Source organism: Eurypyga helias, unplaced genomic scaffold, assembly GCF_000690775.1.
Source record: "Eurypyga helias isolate BGI_N326 unplaced genomic scaffold, ASM69077v1 scaffold2113, whole genome shotgun sequence".
In the NCBI taxonomy this organism is placed as follows: domain Eukaryota; kingdom Metazoa; phylum Chordata; class Aves; order Eurypygiformes; family Eurypygidae; genus Eurypyga; species Eurypyga helias.
Window position 1 is genome coordinate 4645 of NW_010239013.1, and position 20774 is coordinate 25418.

At 44.6% G+C, this 20774-nt stretch overlaps 1 protein-coding gene across 1 annotated transcript; it reads left to right on the forward strand.

Moving 5' to 3' along the window:
- Positions 1 to 2520: 2520 nt before the first annotated feature.
- Positions 2521 to 19685, forward strand: LOC104506875 (calcium/calmodulin-dependent 3',5'-cyclic nucleotide phosphodiesterase 1C-like; the record flags this gene model as incomplete). Its single annotated transcript, XM_010147989.1, has 9 exons — positions 2521 to 2563; positions 3506 to 3647; positions 4214 to 4313; positions 5137 to 5204; positions 9714 to 9827; positions 10686 to 10868; positions 12900 to 12966; positions 17521 to 17637; positions 19545 to 19685. Coding segments are annotated over exons 1-9 (975 nt in total), but the record flags the coding sequence as incomplete, so codon positions are not given.
- Between the last annotated feature and the right edge of the window lie 1089 nt (positions 19686 to 20774).

The following is a 20774-nucleotide window of genomic DNA, read 5'->3' on the forward strand; positions in this document are numbered from 1 at the left end:
GGGTAACCTCCAGCTTTCATTTTGTAATTGCCTCTTCTTGCCGTTTTTCTCCAAGGACTGTGATTCTCTTGATAGTGCCCAGATACCTAAAAATTCCCAGCGTAGTAAATCCCTACCTCAACACTTTCCCCATGTGCAGCTGGAAGTTGACAACAGCCTTGGTTTTCCAGCATTTGGTGAAAGTCAGGGAATGTTTACTACTGGCTTTGGGAATGCTTCCCTCGAAATAAAGATAATTAAGGGTAGCAAGGATGGGCTTCTTTTGTAGAAGTATAGACTGGCCAACGTACAGCCACCAAGAGGGACATGATTTCGCAGTTTAATGCAGCCTTTGTGGGTTTTAGGAGAACAACAGCTTGCTTTTAACAGTATTTGTTGAAAGAGTAAATTGTATATTGAGAAGGGGCATATTAAGTATCTGAACTCACAAAGGCACATGCTGGTATTAGCAGAGAAGCGTGGTGAACTCCTGAACTTTCAGAGGGATTACTTCAGGCTACAAAAAGTGCACCGCAGAGCTTTAATACGGTGATAAGTAAAATTTTAGTACTGGCTCAGCTCATTTTTCTGTGTTTTACACCAGCAGATCAGCTGCATAACTAATGTCAATCAATTGGCTCTGTAATATTCCTGGTGACTGTGTTGTCCTGAATGGAAATTAGAAGCAGAAAAGTGAGGATCCACATCTTAAATGTGTCTAAAACCTCAGTGCCTGGTATCCAAAATCTACCAAGGAACAGTAGAAGCCTTTAAATGTAAAGGAGATTGTTGACGTTTTTAACCAGAAATCTGAGTATTTGCCATTTATGCCAATTTAGAATAAAGCAAAATGTGAAATGTTTTATCGATGAGTTACCTTTGATCAAAGCAAAAATTTAACCGAGCAGCTGTGTAAAATGTGCCATTTGTGGGGGAAAAAAAAAAAAAGCATTCTGAATCCACATTGATAGGTAGCCCGAAATCTTTGGCTAATGTCAGCTGGCCTGCCTCTTGTGGGGTCAGTGATGATGGCTTCAGGAGGGTGCAGCTGCCCCCAGGACCTAGAGGAACTTAGGAGTCTGCTAGAGTAAGCAGAGGTTGGCCAAACCCTGGGAAGAGCATTGAGGTCACAGGGGAATTTGCCATTGATCTGTGCCTGTCTCTGGCCACGGCTGGTGGGACAGAAGGGAGATGGGGTCGTCTTCCATGCCTCTGGAGGCGGCGGTGGCTGAAGGCAGTCTGAAGGGGAGCAGCCCGGGAACCACTTCTCCTGCCTTGGCTTGCCGCTCATTTCTGAGGAGCAGGCAGGGTGTATTCCTGCCTGACCTTCACCCTGCTTGCGGGCTCTGATCCGCACTCGCCTGACTGCCCTGTGGGTTCCCCAAAGCTGCTCTGGAACCTCACTCATTTTAGGAACGGGAAGGAATGAGCTAATCGCAAACCGTTCTGCCCGTCGATGTTTTAATGGGAACAGATGGGGAAGAACTAAGGTTACAATGAACTATTTTGAAATTCTCAGTTGAACTTGTCCCCCATCTCTGCAGTGAGCATAAGGTAGGGAGTCAGCATGGGGCTTTGACACTCAGATCTGCACAGAGCAGTCTGCTAGCATCGTTTGGAAGAATGACCTTGTTCAGGCACCCAGAGATGTGATAATTGTGGTTTCAAAGGAAAAGATTCCCTCTGTGGAAAACAAAAGGCGGTGTGTCATTGGATGCATCAACACTAAACTGACAGTATGTGTTCATTGCCTCATATGCCAAATTAGGTGGTTCATTTCAGGTACCTATTTTTAAAGATGCAAATTAAAAATGGTTAGATTTGTGGCTGACGTTATAACTGAGGTCATTCTTTATAAAAGGTACCAGTGATTGGGAAAGACTCAATTCTGGTAGACTTCATTTGCTGTCTTTGGATCTCATTTTCAACAAGTTCAGCAGTCCTGTGGTTTCCCCAAAAAACTAACTCACGCTAGCATCCCAAAAAGAAGTAGTCCACCAAAAGGAAAGCTTACGTTGGGAAACACCAGGTAGAAGGTGTCTGGGTGTGAAAGCAGAATATAGCTGTGTTCCTTTCTCTTCCACATCTGAAATTTACTCTCATGCAGCCCTCGATTTATTCAGTGGAAAAAGTCACCTCACCTCATGTTAGCTGTTTGAAACCGCAGTGACGGCCTAAGCTCATCTTTTGGCTCATTTCTGTTGCTAGTGGGGCAAGGAAGGCACCCCAAGAAGGCAGTGCACCCTTTCCCGAGGAAATAGTATGTCAGGCAGCTTTTGAAGATGACTCATCCTGGCTGTCCATCTCCAGTGACTCACATGAGCATCCGTGTGCCTGGTTTCTGTAACAGGGTAGTGTGAGGTGAGGTGGTTGACTTGAATGAAAAAAGACCCAGAATCAAGCCTTCCAGTGACCTCATCACCAAAGACACTGACATCAAAATTTTTCCCGCGTTGAGGCTCTTCACTGCTGAAGTTTTCAGACTCGGTTCCCAGAGTTCACAACCTGAGGAGGAGGAGAGTGTTGGCGGGTCAGGAGAGAATGGCCCGTCAGAAGTTTTCAGCGGCCAGCGATGGAGACAAGGGTAGTTCAGAGACTTGGTGCTGAGGAGTTGCTTAGGCTGTTGGTTTATGAAAATCCTCTGCTAAGCCAAAGTTTGCTGCTGTTTTGGGGCACATGACTTCCCTTCCTGTAATGGGCATGAAGTAATTTATGTCTGTGAAGTGAAAACGTAAGCTACATTCGATTTTGCTTGTAGTTGGCTAATTTGGTGAAAAGCTTATTTGACTTTAAGGGGTGTCAAAACAACCTGTTCACCGTCCTGCCAAGACCACTGAATTTATCACTGTTGCATTTTCATGCTTCTAAATAATACAAAATTAACTGATTGCTTCCATTTTTCTTAATTTTTATTCAAAGGAAAAAGGGTATTTCAGGAAAAATGAGGAAGGCAAAACAGTTACTTGCAAAATTACTTGTAATGCCTTCTGATGAAAAGTGCCAGTGCAGCAATGCTCTGTTTCAGTGATTTCTCCTTGCAAACACATTTTTTCTTCCTCTGGATGTCGTCACTCGTGTTTTTCTGTACAAAAGCGGTGACAGAAGATAGCTATCAAGCCTATTACAAATCCGTTGGGTCACAGGCCACCAGTTACTCTCTTTTGGGTTGTGTTTTGAGGGTTACTGCTGGAGCTGGCTTTCTCCGTTGGGTCTCTTCCCCGGTGGTTCACACGTGGTGTATACGCAGAGCCTTTAGGCTGAGATGTGGCAGACTGTGGAATGAATGGTGCCTGCTGACCGGGGTGAAAACATGCGGTGAGCTCCTGGATTCCTTTCTGTGTGTGCTGTGCCCTTCCCACCAAGCCACTGCCTGAGTGGAGCATCAAAGGGTCTGCGGTGCCGACTGTGCAGGCGTCTGTCCACCCAGCTGAAACAACTGAAGGCGTGGGTTGTGCCGCGTCACCGCGTTCATCCCGCTCCGGACGCTTCTGGGCAGCGTTACATACCCTGTGCACTCGCTTTGCAGCTTCTGTGCGCCCTGGCAGGCAGGCAGATGCTGTCAGGGGGCGTCTGGCAGACCTGTGTGCTCCCTGCTTAGCTGCCCTGCACGTGCTCCCTAACTCGGATCTGTCTCCGGAATATCAGATTGATGGAGTTTGCATGTTACGGTGAGATGGCAGATGCACACCTATTTCTGGGTAGCTATTTTTGAATAGGGATGTGGTTTACTGCACAGTGAACATCTGTTCTCAAACTTCCTAAGGAATTTCCTACCAGTAGTTGTGGTGGTTTTCCAGAGAAGGGTTAGGAATGTACTATGGACCAGAAGGCAGGATTTTGTCTTTAGGTTAAAAACTTTCCAGCCTGTAGGAGCGACCCGTTGTCTTTTTCTGTCTCTAAGCAGAAGCTGGCATTTATGCAATCAGGTCTACATCTGATTATTATTTTGTTGACTTCTAAAGCTTTTGGTTGATTTTATTTATTTATTTTGATTTTTTTTTTTAAAGCAATTTGAGCTGGCTATCAACAGAATCTTATCATAAATGAGCTGTCTTTGAAACCATTCTCTTGGGGTTTAATTACGTAAGGGGGATTTGACTAACAAAAGCCACACAAACACAGACTGATAGCAGAAGGTGCCTCTTACTCCTGCCCCCAGAGTCAGAGTGACAAGGCTTTGCTGAAAGTGTTCCACACTAAGGTCTAATTGTAATAATGTTCTTCTTGTCTGCAGAAAACTCATGAAGGACCTTACCGTAACTGGGGTCGATCTCAGTGTGTGCCGGTTGTTGCTCATGAACCTCTGTGATGAGCAGGACTGTGAGCAGTGTCCTGTACTGAAATCAGTGCTGACAATATTTAGGGAAAATTTTATGTATCTAAACATTAATCATGGCAAGATTAGTAGAAATTATTTCTTAAATGGCTGTAGCAGCTTACATTCCTATCCAGTACGTAACTGCAACACTTTCACAAGTATGCCCACTTCCACTGAAAGCGGGTGACATTTGAGCCTGAAGGAAATGCCTCAACAGCACAAAGTTACCTCATCAGGTTAGGGATAGGCCACGTGAGCAAACCCCATTTCTTACAGAGTACGTTACAGGATCCTTTATGTTTACGGGGAACCCTCAAACTGTTTGCGTGTGGAGTTCGGTGTCAGCATGGCATTGAACGCAGTGGGATATTCTCCACTTAAGGAAACTTTGACTTCGGTTTTAAAAGTTGATTCCAAAGCTTTGGAAACTTGAGGAATAGCAAGAACAGAGTCTCTCCTGGGATACGAAACCAGCATGACATGAAGCCTGATGTTTTGGTGCTACATACGCCCGTTTTTGTCAGGCGTCCATAAAACGCAGGTCTCCGTAAAAAACGTCCTTGACAACAAAGTCTCACAGAAGAGTTGGGAAGGGACATTCCCACGTATGGCTGGAGCTGTGGGATGAGTCAGTGCTTTGAAAAGGTTTTCTCCGTTTGCGTGTTATAAACCACGTATGTCTTTGAAAGGAGGTAGGAATGACACACCATCCTGGGGTTATGGTGCCGGGAAGCCGGTAACTCCCTTTGGGTAGCTGTGTCACTGCTAGTGAGGGTAGGAGAAGTTCTGATGTTGCTCATATCTCTTCACGTTTTTCAGAACATTTTCATATTTTGCAGAAATACAAATCAAAAGCCTTTTCTTGGTGTCGTGTGGACCACATCTACTTTCCGCTCCTCCTCCTCAGGTGGGAGACAGGGAACGTTGAATAACTCACTCCAACCCATACCTACAGCAAACTTTTGAACTCACAACCCAGACAGATAATCCACTTGGGATTTTGTGGTCTAGAGCACAACTCCTTTCTCCCACCGAGCCGTTCTTTAGGACTGACCTATCAAAAGATGATTCCCACAGTCTATCACCACAGTCTATCTAGCTCTGGGATCTTCCACTTTGTTCCCGCCTGGCCCAGTGGTATGAGAATGATTCTCGGAGGAGGAGATGTGGGTTGTGCTGTTGAAAATGTGTGGTGGGTCACAGTCATGAAGCTTTGAAGGTAAACTTGGAGACTAGCCGGGCAGCTCTGCAGGCTCTACACCGGTTGGCGGAACTTGCCCCAGGTATTCAGGGAATGCATGTGCTTTGCATGTCAACTGGAGCTGACTGCTGTCCACGCTGGAGTGGTGTTAATCTCCTCTGCAGTGATATGTAATGCTATTTTTAAAAAGAAAAAATGACAGGATAAAAGGCAGCTCTTTAGCTAAGGAGATAAATATTTGTACACAGATCCTGTTTTATTTTTAACAGAGAGGAGAATGCTTGGGGCGCTTATTTCAAGAACACGCTGCAAACAGCTTCCCTTTTCCCTGTTACTCAGTTTGGATGTAGAGTGGCTTTGGGTCTTTGAGCTGTGTAACGTTCATGGGCTGAGTTCAGTTGCCCGGTTTCTAGTCACCTGCTTTCTCTCTCCCTGAGTCTTACCATAGCTGGTCCTTCAGGGAAACACTAAAAAGAGCGGGAGCGGGGCCGTGGAACAGGGCACGCGTTGGATAACCCCTCTCCTTGGCTGAGGACCCCACTGCACGCTTTGCACCAATGCATTGCTCTACGGCCTTCAGTGGGGATATTTGCTGATACCCTCAGGGTGTTTATGGTGGGTGCATACCGATTTCCCTTGGAAGGGCCGGATGCTGGAATTGGCCCTTTTCCAAGATTTTCCACCTACTTGAGCTCCCTGTGAGGTCAGAGGACGTTGGCATGCATAGGATTGCTCGGGACTAGGCTTTTTCTTCGGGCAGTTGCGGGATTATTCTGAGGACTCAAATGTGAAATAAGTACGAGTAGAACAAAGGCTCTCAGCCTTTTTCCATAACGTTTGGCACATGTTCACAGAGAATTTACAGACTGAAGGAATAGCTTCCCTTGGAAATCTCACTGAGAAGGGCATTAGCTGTATCGTAATATAATTAAACAACTAGATGTAGTGCTAATGCTGCGTGAACAACCGGTTCTTTGTACCTGCTGTGCTGATGACCGTAATCCCAGAAACTTTTGGCTGCCCTACAGCCTGGCTCGTTTGTGGCATGTGCCATGGTCTTAAGGCAGCTTAATGTTAGAACCAGTTAACACCTTCCTTCTGGCCTGAGATTCCTTACGCACGGGAATTGGCTGCTTCTCCTGCAGCTAGCTCCATGAGGTTCAGTGGAACTAGGTCTGGCAGATCTGTGCAAATCTTTAGTTCTGAACTTGACAGGAAAGGGAGGAAAAAAAACCAAAAAAAAAGAAACAATGAAAATTTAGGCTTTGATCATTCTATAATGAACTTCTTAGAACAGAACAAAACATGCCTTGGTTGAAAAAAGTGTTTTGTTCATACCAAACAGGCAGTTACAATAAAAGCAGCATAAATGATGAGCTGGGTTCCTTAAACTGATGATGATAATTATGTCAGTATGTTTCTTTTAGTCAGTAGCCTGGCAGGCTGAGCGTTTCCCTGTGAAATGGTGCAGTGGCTGAACCCTACTCCCTTGGGCCATGACTGGGGTGAAGATAGGAAGTCAGCATCTTCCTCTCTGCTTCCACTGCTTTAATACAAGCTCCTAAAAATAAAACATGGTCGAAGTTTGTGTTAATGTTTTCATTTCAGTCAAAATGGTTTGGTGAATTTGATTGAATTCCAGCATTACTTCAGCCAGCCTGAAACACAATTTTTCAGCTAATAAATTTTTCTGGATGCCCTTCAGTGGGACAGCCTGGCCTTAACTTCATGATTGCATTTAGGACTATTTCAAAAAAAATAGAGATACATGGAATGCATTAAAGACAACCTATCACCTGCTTCTTATTTAGTGCAGGTAACTGGCAGCAGCTGCTGTGACTCAATGAATCAGGAATAGTTACCGATAAGGGATGGTAAGACAAAGGCAGTGTGATTTTTTTTTCACACGAGAGCAGCTGATCTTGTGACAAGGTTTTATTCTAACAACTGTACTTCTGTTTTTCCAAATGATCGATGCTTGCAGTACTCTGCATAATCCTCCTCGGTGATGAATGTTGGTGCCACGAAGCAACCGTTACTCACTGTGCTATTATTGAACATGAATTTTGAATGACTTGTGGCATCGAGCTGCCGGGTACTTAAATCAATGAAATAAACGTCAGGAAGAGCCAAAAATAATGTTCCTCCTGCAAAACAAACAAACAAACAAACTTGATTGTGTTTTTTTTCTTCCTTCCCTCCTGCACTGGCAATGGTAAAGCTGGGAACGGGTAGAAGGGATTGATGATTTGGTTCTAGGGAGGAGGTGAATTCCTCTTCTGCGTGTGCCTCCTGAGGCTGGAATCATCCTGAAAGGTTGGGCCGCCCCTTTCCTGGCTCTGCTCCTCAAACACAACGTGTTGCTGCTTGTGCCTGCTGGTGCAGTAACACTGAAGAGAGGCATGGGAGCACCAACCTCGTTTCTTCTTCCACGGGGCTGAGGGTGCTCCATGGATTCCCTGAGCTGGACTCCAGGGCTGGAGGGAAACATGCTGGCATAGTTGAATGCTGGCTTACAGAGACGAGAAGTGTTGTGTTCGGTGTATTTGTACATCACTGACCTTCCCATCTCCACTCTCACATCAGGAATGAAGTATTGAACAGTACTTTTGGGTTTTGACCGCTGATGAGAGGATGAGTTAATCTGCCTCGAGATGGAGCATCCACCTCTTACTGCGGATTCTTTGTAAAGCTAAATACGTAGCTGTGTGTCAGCAGTACCACTGTCAGAAGGAGTGGCGTTTATGTGACTTAGCCAGAGGAACAGTTGATGTTTTTAATGATTTTTAATCTCCACAGCCTGACTTTTTATGTGGGGAAAGGCAGGGGGAAGGAAACCCATCTGGAATGAGCTGTTGGTGCAGTGCATATGGATAGACTGGCCACTCCACAGCTCTGCCATGAAATACAGCCCCAGGGAGACTTGTTTTCTCCTGAAAGCACTGGTGCCAGAGGGGCACTGTGGTGCCAAGGGAACACAGACACTTCATCTGTAAGAACTTCATGCACATGTCTGCTGTAGGAGGTTGGGATCCCACTACGGTTAATGAAGTGAGAGCAGGCACCTTTATTGGGCTCTTGCCCTGAATTACCCTGTGGGAAAGGTCATTGTTCTCCATGGACTACACAAAAAGCTGAGGAAGAGTCATCTCCTAAGTAGAAGACAAATTTTAGGTGATAACTAAATCCTCTGACTCCTCTACACTTATATCTAACTGATAGATATCTAAATATCGAACTCCTCTACATTTCTGCACCTTGAACAGGACAAATTAACTTGTGATTTCTGCTACACTGTTAAATGTATATTTGAATGTCTGACTGCTTTTTGACAGGGATAAAGACATTAACAAAAATGTTTTAACATACGAAATTTTTATCCCATTGTCCTTTTAAAGGAATGATAATTTTCTCATTGTAAGCATATTCTTGGGTTGTTTAAAATATTTAGATTTTACTCTTTCTTTTCACATTTTCTTCTCCTTTGTCTTCCATTTTTATTTTTCTAATTTGCCACAGAAAGTAGAGTGAAGGAGAGGAAAAGACAAATGAAAATTCCACAGATATATTAATTGTCTTTGACACACAAAACATTTTCTGCACAGATTTCTGTTTTCAGAAAGTCTCTCTCCTCTCCCCTCACAATAATAACAACAACCTGATAAAAAAGCTGGCATGAGTTCTGTTTAATATAGGTGGGGGATAGTCTAAGGGTGACCTCTTGTTCTAGTGAAAAACAGAGCATTTCCTGACCTTGTGCAGTATTTCTGCAGTAGTATTTCCAAATTAACACAATTTTGCATGTGGGTGTTCACCATTCATCATAAATGGTCGACCTATGTCAACAGATACTACTGAAGAAGTTACTTCCTTTCTTATGGCTGGAGTAAAATCGCCCTCTCTTAGCTTCTGTGTTAAATTCCAAGCCATACCTATTTTAACTTATTTCAGCATAAGTAGGAGACAGTTGTAACTCGCTGCCTTATTTGAGCCTAAATATGATGTGGCGTTTGCCTGGCATCACTGTGACTGATCCTTGAAAAGTGACTTGTTGATTTCTTGTATCTGGCTTAAAGAACCTTTTAGACTTCCAGAAGTTTTCACCTGCCAATCACGTATATTGGGTCTCATGGTGGGTCCGGTTTTGAACGGACGCTCACTCTCAACCCTCTCTCTCTTTTATACTAATCAGATTTCTGCTTTCCTTCTCTCCAGATTGCGGTCTTTGGTGAAGCAGTTAGAGAGAGGGGAAGCTTCGGTTGTAGACCTAAAGAAGAATTTGGAATATGCTGCGACTGTTCTTGAGTCAGTCTACATTGACGAAACCAGGTGAGTTAAGGACAGACATCAGCACTCTTCTTGTATCTGGTACCAATAACACACAGTTGTAATATACACGTCAGTTAGGAAGGATTTTTTTAGCCAAGATTTATTACTCACAGACAATATGCTTTTAATCATTAAAATACTGTATTCTATGTAGAGCAGATCTTCAGTCCTGGGTCTAAAAGCTTCTCTAAGTTTCCTGGGGCAGGGGAGGAGATCAAAAGCAATCATGAATTTAATATATATTCTCTTGGAGAAATGTTTTCGTAATAATTGTGTCCCACTTTTTCTGAAAGTTTCTAAATCCCTACTCCTCTATTCCTTTTGAATAGTGTTAAATCTCTTCACTTGTATCAAGTCTTTGAAATAAAAAAAAACATTCACTCCAGGTCATGGTAGACTGGTTAGACATTGCAGAGGAGTTGCTCCCTCTGTTCCATGCCATTTCCCCAGTGCCGAATGCACTTGTAACCTCACGTCAGATGACCAGAATGGGAAAGGGAAGGACCGTATGACACTGACTGGGACGTTAGACATGGCCATAAGTGAACTCTGAAGGGCAGAAAGGTCAGGAATATGGACAGACTGAAGAGGAGAAGTCAGTGGATGTTTGTGTAGCTGTGCTTCACATGCTGCTACTTCTTGTTTGTCGGCCTAGTAGTGAGTTTCACAACCTGACGTTTAACTGTACAGGAGAATAAACAATTAGTTGAAGTACAGTTGTATTCCATTAGGGCTGACAAACCAAAGACTTTTAACATCTGCTTTAATTATAATATATGTGAGTTTCTTGTTTGTTAATAATGGTGCAGTGGTCTCCAAGGGAGTCTGTTTACCCATTTTTTTTCCGCCCCCTTCTAGGCGTTTACTGGACACAGAAGATGAGCTCAGTGACATCCAGTCCGACTCTGTGCCCTCGGAGGTCCGGGACTGGTTGGCTTCTACCTTCACGCGGCAAATGGGGATGATGCTCAAAAGGACGGAAGAAAAGCCCAGGTTCAGGAGTATTGTCCATGCAGTACAAGCTGGGATATTTGTGGAAAGGTAAAGGAACACGTAACTGCTTTTGTTCTAGTAGCTGCCCAGGTAGTGCAGATTGTGCCTGTTGTATTGAATGAAGACTCTTAATATGCTTCTAGTGATGTTTCCACACAGGTCTGGGTAGAACCTTGAAACCTGTGAGTAAGTGATAGATTGCAGGCTGAAACAGCACATACTGATCTGTTCTTAGCATAGTACAGATGTAATAGTATTGTTGGAATAATTCTGACAGGGGACGTGCACCTCTGCATAGCCCTAGGTCAAGTGACAACTTTTAAAATTCAGTCAGCTGAAAGCAAGCCCTCCCTTGCCTCTTTTACCTCTGGGATGTAGGATTTCTTAGGAAGAACTGCTAAGAAACAGAAGAAAACCCTGTATCATAGTACTGGAATGAACTATAAACCAAGTCTGATGTGAAAACTGTGATCAGGGAGGATTAAAAAAATAAAACATTGAGTCTTCTCAGCCTTCTCTGTTGTGATTTGCATCAGAACCTACTGCTAAAACTGACGTCACTTTCTGAATCCATTAAAACATTTAATCATTTCAATTTGGACTCACTTTCCAGTCTTAGCTTTTCTTACCGAGTGACGTTCTTCCTTCAAGCTCTAGAAGGAGGGCTGGCGCAGGTGAAACTGTCAGCAGGCTTTGGGCAGCGTGAAAAACAGCAGGTCCCAGCTCTCTGCAGAAGAACTCTGGTGGGGAATGGAAAAGCAGAGCGCCTTTTCCTGTTCATCAGAATCTCAGTGACAGCCTCCCATCCCGCTGTGCAGGAGGTTGGGTCTTTCAGAGGGTGGACCACAAGCCACACACACACAGAAGCCTCCTCTGGCACGTCTGTAGGCCATTTCTTTCTCTCTGTGTTGAGAGTGGCAGCGAACAGTGATAAGACTAAACCTGTCCTTTGTCCTCGGAACAGGTTTCTCCTAGGTTTGACAGGGCGTTTGTGAATTGACCTTCACCCTCAGTGGGGGACTTGCTCAACAAGGAGGTGAATGAACCGCAGAGACATGGCTGCAAAAGGCTGTTTTCCAGCTGATCTGGACCACTGTGGCCCAGAGGAGGAAGAGTTCAGACACGATATGGCACCAGAGGAGGGTTGTGGCACTCCTGAGCTGAGGGAGAGGGGCTTGGCCTGAATTGTCACTTAAGAGAAGGCTATGGGGCTCCTGACTGGAGGGAGGAGGGGTTAAGACATTCTGTAATGTGGGGCCTGGGTTAATCTAATTCTCCAAAGGGGGCTGACTTCTTTGAGGTCTGAATGCAAAAGCTGACAAAGAAAAGGGGAAGTGAAGCAAGACTTCACACAGCATCATTTCAGAGCTGGCTTAAGTGCAAAGAAGGGTGACCTGCAGGAAGGTACTTTAGCTGTAGCAGTGTTTCTGCATTCACCAAGCCTGTTAAACACAGTTTGGCCTGAAAGCAGGTTTAAAATCTGCTACATACGTTAGTGCTTTGTTTAATGTGGTTGCAGGTGTTAATTATCGCCTTATTCTTTCTCTCGCTCTCCCTCAGGCACACATACCTCAAACACCCAAAAGATTATATACTAATCTTAAAAAAAAAATGCAGACAAAAGTAACAGCTGTACCGAACTCGAGTTGATCTGTTGCAGACAACAGAGGATTTCTGAAGTACCTTCAGAACCACCTTGCATGTGGACTGGCAGGGGCTAAGGGAGCTGAAAGAGCAGTCTGGTTACCTGCAGTGAAAAATGGGGGACGTCTGGTTTTAGTTGACTGTAGCCTTTTCCCTCTGATGGAGACATGATATGTCCAGATTCTCTGTGATGTCCTGCCAGGTAACCAAGCTGTGAGATGCTGGGGAGCGTGTAGCGCCAAGTTAGGCTACGCGGTAAGAATGGTGTGAAGAATATTGTGCAAGTTGGGAACAAGAAGGGAGGAAAAAACCTCCAAATTGCAGTTAGGATTTTCTGGGCTAAATAAGGTCTCCTGTAATGGTCTGCTGCCTTATGATTTTTGTTTGTTTAGTTTAGTTTATTTATGCGTTGTCGTATCTATTTTATCTTGGTAGAATGTACAGACGGACGTCAAATATGGTCGGTTTGAGCTACCCACCGGCCGTAATCGGAGTGCTAAAGGTAATCCCAATGAAAAGGGGTTGGGGGGATTTATGTACAAAGCATCGAGATAACGCTGCAATATTTGACTCGATAAGGGGGTCTTCATACTTGCCCTTTCCTCCTCTCTGACATCTAGTTTAGCTCACATACATCAGTCGTTTAGTGGCCTAAGGGACTGGCCTTTCAATAAAGGAAAGAATAGAGTTCAAGGCTGTGGCCATTTTCAGATTGTGAAGGTTACGGCTCTGTCTAGGTTACATTGATTAAACCCAGGACTTGGAAACATGCTGGAATCAATCACTGCCTCCTACAGGGAAGAAAAAAAACACAGGTGGAGAGAGGTGGAGAAACAAAAGGATCAGTTGATGTGAGTGAAGGGAGTTTCTTGCATTGCTCAGCTTCAGGTCTTCAAGGTGACAGACAGTTTAGGAATAATGACCCTTTTATGAGTTTTGAGGTTTCAGAGGAAAACTCGTTAGTCAGAAGTAGTCTGAAAAAAATAAGCTTCAATCCATGGGAACATTGCAAGTTTCTTGCTCTAGGCAGGAATTACCAAGACTACAAACAGCAGTTTGCAACCGGCTGCCTACACAGCAGCTTTTCAGGTTGCACGTGGTACAGCTGTGCCGTGCCGTGCAGTGCAGTGCAGTGGTGGTTAAAGGGGATGCAGTGGGGCAGTGCTCAGGGACATGACGCGTAAAGCTCATGAAGCAGTCTTTCTGCTCTGCTCCACGCTGGAAAGACCTGCAGTTAGGGTACTGAATCCTTTTTCGTTTGGATAGGACAACTCATCAGAAGATGTGGAGGAATTGCAGAAGGTCCGTTGCATGCAGGAAGAATGATCAGACATGCCTTTTGTTTACAGAATCACAGCATACATCCACACCTTTTTCCAAGTGCAGGTTGACACGTGTTAGCTTCATTCCTGCAAATGGGATCTAAAGTCTTTGTGCTTTTACAGCTACAGCCCAGAGCCAGCTTATGAGGGAACATTTCTGCAGTGGTACCTCTTCTCCTGAGATCAGCAGTAACGAGGCAATCCAAGACCCATCAGCTACTCTCATCTGACTTATACCTTACACAGTCCCTCTTCTCTTTTTATGTTTTTAGATGATAAGGGTCACGAAGAGGACTGATCATGCTAGAGGAAGTTAAGACACGTCAGTAGCGACAAAGGCACTGACTAATTTTGCTCAGGGTGAAATAAAGCCCATTTGGCCACTGTGCATTCTTGGATGTATTTTTTTTCCAAAATTGTTGGAAAAACAACATGACTTTGCCTGGATGGCCTTGGGGTTGGTAGTGGATATGCCTGAAATATCAAGTAATATTGAGTTACTTGTTTTGAGGAAGCCTTCTGTCTTTGAAATAATACTTAATCTAAATTTCTCAGCTGCATCCCCTTAATAGAAAAAGGTACATTTTGTTGCTTGCTTCAGTTTAGTAAAGCCAGGTAAAGAAAACTTACAGCTACCTGATGGCTTGGTGTGCTCTGTGAAATGAGCTGATGGTTTAAGCGTGCAGAAGGGTTGTGCTGCACTCATCTCTTCAGATGTTCTGGATTGCCTTAATCAGCATTCTCCTCGGAGGATGTCCTAATAAGGACGAGGATTGAGATGACATATTGTCAAAACTTGCTTATTTTTGAACTACGTGCTCTCTTTTTGCTGCCATGGCCAACAGGATGTATGCACTGAGTAACCCAAAGCTGTGGAATCAGCTTGGCAAAATGAAGCTGTTTTTAATAAAATAATGAAATGCTGCAGGTTCTGAAAAAAATGCAGGTTGAGTGGTAGCAGTGCAAGTCCTAGGGGTATAATCGCTCTCACTTTTTCGGTGGATGAGAAGGTAGGCAATTTTTTTAATTGACTGCACAGCATCTCTCCACATATCTATATACTGGATGCTGGTTTTTCTACTGAAGTAGCATGTTGCTTTTCTGCACGACACGACTGTGATGACGTAAGACCTGTTGCCATCAGCCTTGTTTCTCATTTGAACAGGGGCTGTGGATACCATTCACACAGACATGTTTGAATAAGTATGTTAATTTACCTACTCATTTGGGGTGATCTGCTGTTCAGCAGTGTAGAGAAAGAACTTCACATTAACTAGCTGCTAAAGTAATTAGCTGCTTTAGAAGTGAATTTTTTCAGCCTTTTCTGATGCCCCCTCTGTCACGGCAGTGTTTTCTGGGCTGGCTAATACAGAGGTGATGAACACAGAACCTGTAGTCACTTACAGTGGCTGCAGCATAGACTTCTGCTCATCTGCAGCTGCAAAATGTCAGACCTTGCAGTAACGTTGGGCAGAATAACATCTATCACTGCATCTGCTTATTAGTTTATAAAACAAATCAAGTCTCTGAGATTAAGGACAGAGAGAAATGCAGGAAAATGAGCGTTTAGGAAGAACTGGTGTTTCACTTAATCTCTAGGTTCCCCCAGGCAGTGGAGCAATGGCTAAGTAATAAGGACGCAGGACTGGGAAATAAGACACCTTGGATCTATTTGTAGTTACATCACAGCGGGTATATGTGATATTAAGGCAGCTGGTGACACCAGCTGAGGCTACAGGGCCAGTGACCTAGAGACATGTGTAGCACAGGAAGTTTCTCATCCCTTGCTTCTCCTGTTCTCCTTAGGGAGGAGGAACAGTTTTTCTCCTCCGTCACAAGACATCCATGAATTTCTGCCTCCCTTTAGATCTCTCCCCATTAGAGGGGTCACTTCTGTGTTCAATTTTTGTTAAGGTCATAAAATCCACTAGTTTTCAAAGCATAACTGGTGTTGCTGCAAGCCTCTAAGCCATCTGTGACACTTTCATGCTTTTGTTAAGAGGCTTTTTCCCCCTGGTTATTCAGGGTAAAAAGCTGCTGTCATTATTGTCAATAGCAAAACTTCTGTTGACTTGACAAGAGCAAGGCTTTCTCACTCAGAAACATCTAAACAGCTCTACTGTGAAACTTATTGTCTACGTCATTAGCCGTTATTTCTGCAGGAGAACAAATCTGATGTACTATTCTGCAATTTCACCATTTGGTAAATTTTATCTGCCGCAAGAGCACAACATCAATTACAGGAAAAAAATATGAAGGAACAAACCCCTACTGTAGAAATAAGATTAGATTGCCTTACAGTGAATTAAAATTCAGCATACTGGAGACATTATTTTCAGTGCTGCAGGACCCAAAAGTAAATTTATATGTGTGCATGTGTTAAATTAATTTGCTTCATTGACTGAGATAAGTGATTACAAAACAAAACCACTGAAAAAACAGGAAAATACTTAAACCTGACTGAGTGGATGCTTTGGGCATTATTTTTCTCGCCCATCTTCTAAGCTTGTACAAGGGCTTCAAAAGGTGTTTTCTTGGTGGAGCTTTTTCCTCTCTTCATTGTTTTTCGTGTCCAATGCCCACTGAAAGTTTTGAAAAGCTGCAATTTATGATTGCTTTTTTTTGACTTGGGCCACAAATCATCTCTGCAGAAGCTTGACCCTGCCTTCAGTGTGTGGGCTCCACACAGCTTGTGATATCAACCGCTGAGCAAGTGATTTACTGGCATAGGGGAAAGAAGAGCTGAATCTTTAGCATCCTTGATTATTCATTCACTCGTTAGCCTTTCTCTGGACTGTACTTCCACAAGAGGCTTCTCAGCTGTGTAACCAGCACTATGCAGGGAACAAGGTGGTTGGCATCAGCCCGTGCTGGAGAGAGACATTACGTTGGTCTCGTTCAGGCCAGCAGAAGCCCTGTAGCTGTGCTGATGTATGGGCGACCGACCGCAAGGCAGGTAAAGGTCACTGTCCTTCGCATCTGACTTGGTCAGCTCCTTACCCAGACCATGACCATGACAGCAAACAACAGAGGTGGATTGGGCTTTAGGAGCTTAGTAGATAATTGTAATTTAACGGTTTTAGTATTGCTAAAATAGACGGCAGATTTTTAGATGGACACTAATCCTTGGCAGTACCCAGCATGATGTCTAGCCAACCCCCCCTCTTGCACCGAGAGCAGCTGTGCATATGCCTGTGTGAAATGTAGTCATCTTTCTTTCTCGGTGGAAGTGCCACAGGGAAAGGGGAGGTAACCTGCAGCAGAGCTCGAAAGTGGAGGGAAACCTCAGTGTACAGTTGTCAATCTTTAACATGTGGTTTAAGGAGAGTCATTTGGATAAATCCCTGTGGGAAGTACATCAAAGTTCTCAGCAGGCAAGAGAGATTGAGAGCTGGTCTTGTGCCAGACGCAGCTGCGTGGTTGATCTGTACATCATTCCTCTAGCTATAACTCTCTCTGTTGCTAGGAGGAGAGGAGAAAGGTTCATAGGCTTTCAGGAACGTCCAGTTCTGAGATGGATGTTCTTAATGGAAGCTTCTTAAACACCAATCATACAATAGGGACGAGTAAATTAGACTCTGCATGGGTTAAATGGAATTGAAGAAGTTAAAAAAAGCTCTGCACTTGCATCGTCACTCTAACTCTCCATTTGTAGATGTAAAGTGAATGAAATTGAACTATCACTGTAAAAGGGACGACCACATTATCTATGTCTTTTCTACCCACTCCTGCAGAATGTCGACAAGTGGTCCTTTGACGTATTTGCACTGAACGATGCCAGTGGGGATCATGCACTGAAATTCATTTTCTATGAACTTCTCACACGCTATGATCTGATCAACCGATTCAAGGTCAGTAGTTAGAAGATGGCTCGCTTCTTCCATCTTGGATTTTGTTCAACTTCCCTCTCGTCCTGCTTTGTTCCATTCAAAATGCAATTTTAGTGCTGTTTGAAGGCTTCATGGACACTGCACTTTCCCCAGTGAGCAGGACCAAATGTTGTTTGAGTAGTGCATTTAATTGCAATAGAGCACGGTGAAGTAGACAGGGTTCCAAACAGGCTTACCCATGAAATCCATGGGAAATCCTTCATTTGATCCTGTGGGAGTGATGGTGTCATTCTCCTAAGGTTCACAGGACTCTCAAGCGTGCAGGCTAAAAAGGAGAGCTTGGATTCAGATTCTAATTCATGAAAAGAAGCATGGCCAGCAGGTCAAGGGAGGTGATTCTGCCCCTCTACTCTGCTCTGGTGAGACCCCACCTGCAACTCTGCATTCGGCTCTGGAGTCCTCAGCACAGGAAAGGCATGGACCTGCTGGAGCGGGTCCAGAGGAGGCCACAGAAATGCTCAGAGGGCTGGAGCACCTCTCCTGTGAAGAAAGCCAGAGAGAGTTGGGTTTGTTCAGCCTGAAGAAAAAAAGGGTCTGGGGAGAGTTTATTGTGGCCTTTCAATATTTAAAGGGGTCTTAAAAAGAAAGGTGGGGACAAACTTCTTAATAGGAACTGTTACAATGGGACACGGGGTAATGGTTTTAAAATAAAAGAGGATAGATACAGACTAGACACAAGGAAGAAATTCTTTATGATGAGGATGGTGAGGCTCTGGAACGGATTGCCCAGAGAGGTGCTAGATGCCCCATCCCTGGAAATGGAAACATTCAAGGTCAGGTTGGATGGGACTCTAGGCAACCTGGTCTAGATGAAGACGTCCCTGCTTATTGAAGAGGGGTTGGACTAGATGACCTTTTTCCAGCCCCAACTATTCTATAATTCTAACAGAAGTTTGCAGATACAGATGTGACATACCTTTTCCTCCAGCTTTGAACAGGCTTAAATTGGGATGGCAGAAATATTCTCTCAGATCTTGACAATTCTCCACACCCAAATACTCCACTGTCCCTTCCCCCATTGGCAATTCCACTCCCTGGGGGTCCGCAGTCACTTTGGCTGAAAAGGGTTTACAGACCTCTGGCTCCTGTACTGCTTTGAGGGCTGCCTGGGCCTGATGGGAGATGTTTGAAGAAGGTTACTGGTCAGCACTGCCTCCTCCTCTGGTACATACCCGAGAGGAGAACAACAGTGCTCCTCTAACTATGGAAACATGAACACTTAGGGTATTTGTCGTTTGGGCAGATAAAACCGTGTTGCCGGTTGCATGTGTTGCAGCTAGAAATCCCCTGAATTCCATTTCCTTGAGCATGCACAGTTCTATTCTTAGAGTCAGAAAAGCATGGCAAGCCCATGGGATGGGCAGGCTGCATTTTGCATGAAAAGCCAGAGGTCAGATAAACGATACTCCTTTTCACAGAGGATCTCAGGCTTGCTACGTGACGTGTTTCCTTAGAAAATCTTGAATGTGAATAGTAAAGCAGAGATATATTCCAGTGGGTTGTGAGGGGAGCAGACAGATGCTTGTGGCCTAATTAGAAATATTTCTGCAGGGGCAATCAATGCAGTGCTCCCTGTTACTTTTCGTGCTGCATGTGTCTTCCAGGTGGCATTTCGTAGTGTGCTTACTTGTGTGTTTATGTGTGGGAAGGATTCATCCATGACATAATCAGGGACAGCAAAGGCAGTTTGAGGAAGCAACCTGGATTTATTCTCACCCTCCCTTGTGCCTCTTTAGGATGTTTTAGCATGTTATTTGTGAACTACAAACTGTTGTTTGGGACCTTTTATCAAAATAAGATATGAGGTCCCCTCAGAATGTTAGCCAATAAAGGTGATTTTGTTTTTAATTCTGTGCTGCTTTACTCAGATCCCCATTTCTGCCCTGGTGTCCTTTGTGGAGGCTCTGGAGGTTGGCTACAGCAAACACAAAAATCCGTATCACAACCTAATGCACGCTGCAGATGTGACACAGACGGTCCATTACCTCCTTTTCAAGACAGGCGTAGTGGTAAGTACAGGAGTTGGCATCCTGGATATATAATGAGATTACAACAGTTTTGGCTCAGTAAGGAGATTATGATTATACACAGCAGAACCCCTTTGCACTGTAGACAAAATTCATTGGATATAGCTGTGCTAATGAAAGAAGAGATTTAGGATTACTTAGAAATAGAAGGTAGGTAAAGATGAAAATAACTGTTTTAACACACTTTTCCCCTGCTCCCATGTGGGGTCCCTCCCACAGGGCCACAGGTCCTGCCAGGAGCCTGCTGCAGCACAGGCTTCCCACAGGGTCATGGCCTGCTTCGGGGATCCCCCTACTCCAGCATGGGGTCATCCCCGGGCTGCAGGTGGGTCTCTGCTCCCCCGTGACCCACCATGGTTGGAAGGACTCACCATGGTTTTCATCATGGGCTGCAGGGAAACCTCCACTCCAGCCTTTGGAGCACCTTCTCCTCCTTCTCCACTGACCTTGGTGTCTGCAGAGTTCTCTCTCTCACATCTTGCTCTCTCTCTATCTGTCTGCAAGACTCTACTCTCTCGGGGGATTTTTTCCCCTCCTCAAACATGCTGTCACTGAGACGATATGACTGCGATTGGCTTGGCCTTGGCCAGCGGCGGGTACATCTTGGAGACGTTTCTCATTGGCTCTATCGGACACAGCGGGGTCTTCTAGCAGCTTTTCACAGAAGCCCCCCCTGCTACCCAGACCTCGCTACGCAAACCCAATACAGCCTTGCCTTGGCAGAAGCATGTAGTGACAATCGTATCACTGAGTGGGAGGTTCTGCTGTATACATTTTGCACTGTTAGCTCCGGTTACACCATGGCCTTTCCCTGGTTTCTCTTTCTGGCTGGTACTTGAATACATGCTGTTATTATACTGTGCTTCAAAAAAACCCCAACCAAACCCCTTAAAAACCAAAAAAAACCCAAAAAGCCCCCATGTTTTCCTTAGGTACGGTGCAGACTTGATCTGACGTCCTTGAGGTGCACCACGACTGCCAGTTTAGGGTGTTCCCTGGTTTGCCGCAAGCCCTGGGCTCCAGTAACTGGTGCTGGATACCTGCTGGGCTGCTCCACGGCCCCAGGCGGGA